The sequence below is a fragment of the Zea mays genome, chromosome 9 (assembly GCF_902167145.1).
Source record: "Zea mays cultivar B73 chromosome 9, Zm-B73-REFERENCE-NAM-5.0, whole genome shotgun sequence".
NCBI lineage: Eukaryota > Viridiplantae > Streptophyta > Magnoliopsida > Poales > Poaceae > Zea > Zea mays.
Window position 1 is genome coordinate 25,862,588 of NC_050104.1, and position 7,014 is coordinate 25,869,601.

The 7,014-nt window shown below is 48.2% G+C and overlaps 1 protein-coding gene across 1 annotated transcript; it reads right to left on the reverse strand.

The window, feature by feature from the left end:
* Positions 1 to 345: 345 nt before the first annotated feature.
* Positions 346 to 4,353, reverse strand: LOC100279580 (1-aminocyclopropane-1-carboxylate synthase3). The gene is made up of 4 exons (NM_001152577.2): positions 3,471 to 4,353; positions 3,221 to 3,373; positions 1,853 to 2,013; positions 346 to 1,761 (listed from the first exon to the last, which is right to left on the reverse strand). Exons 1-4 carry the CDS (start codon positions 3,954 to 3,956, stop codon positions 903 to 905), a joined length of 1,659 nt encoding a protein of 552 aa, NP_001146049.2. The 5' UTR covers positions 3,957 to 4,353; the 3' UTR covers positions 346 to 902.
* Positions 4,354 to 7,014: the final 2,661 nt, after the last annotated feature.

Below are 7,014 nucleotides of genomic sequence, written 5' to 3' on the forward strand. Positions count from 1 at the left end.
ATCATCATCGACATGTAAGCTTGTTCGTTTGGCTTTAATTCATACCTGCTTCTACGACTTCGACAATGTTGTCTCTATAAATTACAGCTCCAACAGTTTATATAGCTGGCTTTCATCTGAAGCGTACAACCACGTAGATCTTATGTCGATCTTTTGGATTAGCATGGTTCACTTTAATTTAACACAAACATGTTTTAGAAAACACATGCTAATGATGACATTATGAGAATCCAGCACTTTACATAGGATATTATTCTTCATTTAGTTTTGTTCTTGTCTCATCACCTTACCTCAAAAAGTCCTTTCTTTTATTCCCTTCCCAGTAACTAAGCACAAAATCATTTTGACAAAATGTCATACCCGCAAACAAACTAAAGAAAAAAAATGATGGAAAACATGATGACTGCATGTTCATTCACTCCACGTATGGACAGCGTCCAAAACCCTGGCAGCACATGCAGGATCCACTGCTTTACAATCCCTGAACCTGAACACTAGCTTATGTGACCAAAGAAAAAAAAGGAAGAGTAAAAAGGAAAAGTAGAACATGGTCGGATCTGGATGAAAAGAATGCTCAGCACATCAGCCTCATCGCCAGACCAACAGGACATAAACATCCAGAATGCTACGGCATCATGGCTCGTAAGAAACCGAAGACAGCTGACCAGCATGGAGTCATGGACAAGTCCCCCAAATCCCCCACTTATCCTTCCACCAGCCTAGGGGCTTCCAGCAATTGTTATGCAGCTGTATAGCAAGAAGCCCCTGAATATCTATGGTCTAAAATAAATAGATTGTCCAACCTTTTCCTGAGTGCCCCCTGCAATCCACTATAGAGCACCTGGTGAGATATGGTTATTTCGATACCGCAGGGGTTCCAAAAAATAAACTATTCTAGCGTTTCAACGTTTGGATTTGAAGCTATCTGTGACCCTCCTCAGTCTTTCCACCAAGACAGGAATGTCCTCCTCACTCAATGTTGTGAAGCAACACCTGAACCATCCAGGCTCAATGCAATGGCAAGAAGAACCTGGGGTAACGTTGACCTTTGCTTCCTCCAACAGCCTATCCCAGAGCTTGCGCTCTCCTTTCTCGCTGTAAGATCGGATGTACCTGCTCATGTCTGCCCAGCAATAGAACCCGCCGCTGCTCTTGAAGCATTCTATCCCAAGTTGTTTCAAAGCATCAGAAAACAGAAGGTACATTTTCCGGAGCCTCTCTCTGTTAACCTTTATGTATTCTGAAATAAACTTTTGATCTGAAAGCATGGAAACAAGCAAACGTTGTGTTGGACTTGAGACAGATGAAAATCGAGCAATCTTAGCAGCAGCCGATACAATGTGTTCATTGTAGGAATATATCACTCCAACTCGAAACCCGGCAAGAGATAGGTCTTTTGAGAGCCCATATATGATATGAACTCTGCCTTTATCAAAGTCCTCTAGTTCATCCACAACATCTGCCACGCTAACAAACTTGTCACTTCCATATGTTGAACCAGCAAATATTTCATCAGAAATTAAGTGTATGTTCTTCTCTGCAGCAAACTGTAGAAGGTCATGCAGTATTTCTTTTGGCACAATGCCTCCTGTTGGGTTGGAAGGGTTAGATATGAGAACCCCACGAACTCTTATTCCTCGCTTTTTTGCCTGTTTGTAAGCTATTTCAAGAGCAGTGACACTGACATTAAAGTTATCAGTACTACGACAAGGAACAGGTATCAACTCAACACCAGTTCGCCATTTTATGTCCCTATCCCAACTGCAAAAACAAAGTGACGAAGTCAGTTCATCACTTTAAAATCAAAATCATGAACAGAAATGTATCAACAGAGCAAGAGAGACAAAATTACCCCGGGTAGTAAGGTGATGGCACAAGAAATGCATTTCCTGGATCAGCAATACAGAAACTCAGTATTTCCATTGCAGGAGTTGCCCCACATGTAATCACCATTTGAGATGGATCAAAGGATACTGATCCATGCATGGTCTGCCGCATGAATCCAGCAAGAGCCTGAAAGAGAAATTGAGTTCATATTTGGAAATTACCACACCATAAGATAATACTCGTCGGAATCCATGGAAGTTGATCACTAATCCGCACATGTACTTGCTCCAGTTTTCCATGAAACTTTCACAGAACAGGTCAATTAGTTCACTGAAGGATCCAACTTGAATTAAGTTCACTAGATAACAATGATAAAAAAAATGGAAAATAAGCTAAGAGGGAAATATAAAACGGCAGGCCTGATGCAGTTATGAGAGCTGTCTCACTGAATCGGACTCAAAACAGTCTCTCCTCGTTTGCATAGAGAAGGCTGCCTAGGTTTATCCCTTTTTTAAACCCAACATATTTGGGAGCCTTGGGCATCGGGTCTACCCTTTAAGCTAAAAGAGAAATATAAATGGTTCCGATACAGTAAACAGAATCATATTGACCAGCTTCAGTTGGGAAGTAGGTGCTTTAGCAGCATAGCACTCAACATTAGACAATTTCATACGAAGCAGAATAATACAACGTAAAATCTATTGTCAAATTCAAAAAAATAAAAGGAGTGGAAGCCACACACAATTTCATTTTCCTGATACCGGCTTCTACTGTTTCTATAATGTTTTTGTCTCTATGGATTGCAGCAGTCCAAACAGCTGGCTTTAATCGAAAAGGTCTACTAAGGAGATTCAAGATATGACAACTGACGCAATTCCAGCCACCGTGGATCCATATGCCTGCCTAAAATGGTGACTATTTGTCGTGTCTGGTTGGGATAACACATGTATGGCTAGGAAAAATCTGAAGGACGAAGAAACAAACAAAATTACACGGTAGCATGGGAGTTGAGTACAATAATACCCAACCTCGGGTTTAGATGCTGACTTCACTTTGATATTTTCTCCAATTCAATTATTAACTGATACTGTTGTCTGGTTGAGGTACCTCTGCCTAGGATGATCCCCTAAACGAAAACAGCACCCTAAAAAGTGCCAATACAACAGACACTGCTTGTCGGAGAGGAAAGGAACAATCCATCATATTACTCCACAGGATGAATGAAGCAGTATCGCATCCTAAAGTAGTGAAGATTGGCAAACTTTTTCATGGTCGATGTAACCGAGGCGTCGGCAGCACAGCAAGAATAGGGGATGTGTGTGTTTTTTTAGGGACGGGGGATCAAACAAAAAGAAAGAAAAAGGGCGATTCAGAGCGGGATCCGTTAGCCTACCATCTTCAAGGCAAGTATCCCATCGTAGGGCTGGTAGGTTGCGAGCCCCCTGATGGTGAGGTCCCTGACCTCGTCCCCGGCTGCCGCGAGGCCGTCCAGCATCGCCGCCCCCGCGTGCTCCTCCATCCACCGCCCCACCAAATCCAGCGACAGCTGCGCGCGCGCGCGCGGAGTCAGGCGGGCCATCCATCAGTACAGAAAAATCAGGGAAGCGGATAACAAAATAGAGTATCCATGAGACGATCCGTACGTGGTTCTCGGCGAGGCCGAGGTTGACGACACCGTCGGGGTTGGACGCGGGGTGGTAAGGGTCGGCGGCGCACCGACGGAGACCGGCGTAGTAGAGCGAGTCCTCGTCCCCGGCCCGCACGACGGCCCCGCGCGCGGAGAGCGACGGCAGCGCGGCGCGCGGCGTGAGGAGGCCCCGCGAGTGGGAGCGGAGGATCGGGGAGGCGGCCGCGGGCGGCGGGGAGCCCGGCGCCGGCGCCGGCGCCGGCGCCGGCGCGGGGCGGTTGCGCTTGATGTAGAGCTGGAAGAAGTAGAAGAGCGCGCAGGGGATGAGGGAGCCGAGCACCAGGCCGCCCCGGCCCTGCACCACCCCCTGCAGCGGCACCACGATGCGCATCCCGCCGTCGGCGCGCGGCCGCGGCCGCGGGTCGCGTGACGGCTTCCTCTTCGTCCTCGTCGCGCGGGATGTCGCGTGGCCGTCGTCGTCGCCGTCGCCGCCGTCCCTCATGGGCGCGGCGGCAGCCCGTGCCGCGGCGTCGTGGTGTGGAGCGCGCGCCGGCGCCGGGGCGGCGGCAGCATAGGCGGGTGGTGGGAGGGAGGCGGGATTGGGTTGGCGCGGGCGGGGGGATTTGCGGGTTTGGGTGGGGGCCAATTCGCGCGGGGCTGGGTGGTGACTGGTGGCCGTCTGGCTCTGGCCGAGGCCGGACGGAGGGGGGAACACGCCGGGTTTGGCGTCTTGCTTGCCGCTTCTGGCGGCCCGCGGCCGAGTGGTGGAGTGGGGTGAAATGGGAAAGGAGCGAGTCCCGCCTCCCGTGATCCCGTCCCGTCCGTCCCTTGATTTGAGCGAACCACGAAACGGACGGAAGCAGCGGCTCAGGTCAGGTGGGGCATCCTCTCCATTGATCTGGCCAATAACTGTTTTCAAATACTAGATCTCTGCAATGGCGATCTCTCTCGTTTTTTTTTTGCACTAGTTACGGCGCGCTCGACCCAGGAAGCCAAGCACTCCAAGTTACGGCAGTGGTTTTCTAAAGTTGCTTTAACCAGCAAATCCGAGTGGCCCGTGCTGCCTGCCTTGCCGCAGCCGCCAACGCCACGCCAGGGCCAGGCGAGGCGAGGCCGGCCGTGTCAACGTGCCGTCCGCCCGGTCTTGCACTGTCACACTGACACGCCACGCGACAGCGAGAGCTGCGAACGGACGAACAAGGGACAACTTAGCGAGGTAGCCCGGCGGCCCAGCCGAGAGCCGTGGCGGCCTCCGCAAGGAAAACAGCTGGAGGAGCTGAGCTGAGCTGAGCTCCGCTCCAGAACGGCAGAACTTGCCTAGGTCGAGACAATTGCCATTATGGAAGAAGAGAGAAGAGAATTCGATGAAATAGAGGCGTTGGTGTTGGCTTTTCTGTTTTGAAGACGCAGCTGACAGACTCTTCCGGATATGGACAACAGACGGAGATTTGGGTTTGGTGTCAACATTAAATTCACTCTGTGCTCACGCCGTCAAAAAGTCTGGCGCCGCCGTTTCTTGTTGACGCGGGCTGCATCCCCAATCCAAAAACCCTAGCCGCCATTTCGTGTTCACGCTGTCTGCTTCCCCAATCCAGGAACCTAGTCGCCTTTTCTCTGCTCCTCTGCGGATGGATCTTCCTCCGAGCCAAGTGGTTGACGATGTTGTAGAAGCGGCTCGTGCTGCTGCCGTCGCGGCTTCGGAGGCGAGATGCGTGGCCGTTGTTGCTGAGAAGGAGGCCAAGGCTGCGGTTCAGTTCGTCGTCATTGTCGTCGACAAGGTTGAAGCAGTTAAGGCCTCATCAAATGTGGTATGTATTATCAAACTCATACACTCCTATTTTTTGTTGCTAGAAAGGGTACAAGTAAACTGATAGGAAAATAATATATTCGTATGCCATGATTATCATCTGGTTGTTGCACAGGAAAATGTCGACTTCAAGTATCATGTGAACATAAAGAATTCGTTGAGATACGCTTCTTCTGAGCACTAATCCTCAGTCTCTTCTTGGGGGTGATCTTCTTAACTAGCCATTTCCTTGTCGGTGGTGGAGTCTGCTGGGTTGTTGCATCGGGCACTTGTGAAGTGATTTGTGCACCGAGTGAAACAGCTCCATCGTCATCTCTCTAATTTTCTCAGCCAAATCACACACATGAAGGTCTTTGTGGTCTTTAACCCAGTTATTAAAAACCTCAACCATGTTATTTGTGATGTAATCACATTTGATATCTTTGTTGAAACCACTCCTGTACCAAAGGAATTTGTGGTGTTGGTCTAAGTACTCAGCAATCTTATGAACATTTCTGACCTGGCTAACATGGTGTTCAAGTACATCCCTCCTATATGCCATAGCTGCTGGATACATGTGCTCTGAACCAGCATGGTGTTTCACATAGTTTCCCATTAAGTGTCTGAAGCATTTTCTTCTATCGGCATACGGAAAATATAATACATCATTTACAACATGCATCAGGCCTTTTTGTGCATCTGAACATATAGCAAGAAGTGTCATATCACCCACAACCTTTTTCAATTGTGTCATGAACCAAATCCAGTTGTCAACCGTCTGAGACTGGAAAAAGCCAAAAGATATTGGGTACATCCAATTGTGGCCATCTACACCAGTAGCTGATGCTAGATGTCTGTTCCATCTACCGTTCAATGCCGTCGAGTCTACACTAAGGTAAGGTATGCACCCATCTCGGAAAACCCTGATATGCATGGACCAAAGGCACAAAAGAATCGACTAAAATAGTACTTCCCATCTTCCAAAATAACATCAGTCTCGACCACACTGTCGGGCATGGCAGCAAGTACAGCCTCCTTCCAAGAGTACAAGAGCTGGAAGCTTTCCTCCCAAGATCCATACAACTCTTTCAACGCCTTCTCTTTCCCCTTCCAAACTGTATCATACCCAATAGTGACATTATGACTTCCCTGTAGTGTTTGTTGTAACTCTTTAGCACCCATTTGTGGTTTCTTCATGAGCAAGGGTCTAGCGTGGAATGCAACCCAACCACTAGTTGGCGTAGTAGTCTTCCTCCTTCCACTTGATGTGCAAGTGTGCACATCGTCTAGTACAACTACCACAATAGTAGGCAATCCTTTCTTCTCCTCGCGTGCATAGATCCTCCAAGGGCAATCACCACCCTTACAATATCCAACGTATCTGGTTGTCGAAGTAACATCAATTCGAACCTCGAACTCATGTTTTATTGCATACTGACGCATAACAATCCTAAATTCTTTCTTGTTAGGAAACAAACAACCTGGCTGCATAGAAGGATTCATCCTATTGTACACCACCCTCTTCTCATCTGGAATGTAGTCTTCACATGGCTGATCAGCATGGTGGTCTTCGTTGTCAATATCTATACTTTCTTGCGTATGACAATTTGTACCACTGCTACAAAATCTATCACGCATTCTATTATTCGCAGCCTCATCCTCTTTATTGAGTCCAAGATTACAATATATCTCGTTTTCGTATGGTACTTGTACTCTTCCTTCTTCATCCAATACATCAGAAACTATAATTGAATCCCAGTCCAGTTGTGTTGTC

Coding starts and splice junctions, on each gene's coding strand:
- LOC100279580 (NM_001152577.2), bottom strand. CDS start 3,956: ATGAGGGACGGCGGCGACGGCGACGACGACGGCCACGCGACATCCCGC. Junction 3,374..3,470: donor TCGGCCTCGCCGAGAACCAC/GTACGGATCGTC, acceptor GCGCGCGCGCAG/CTGTCGCTGGATTTGGTGGG. Junction 1,762..1,852: donor CCATCACCTTACTACCCGGG/GTAATTTTGTCT, acceptor TTGTTTTTGCAG/TTGGGATAGGGACATAAAAT.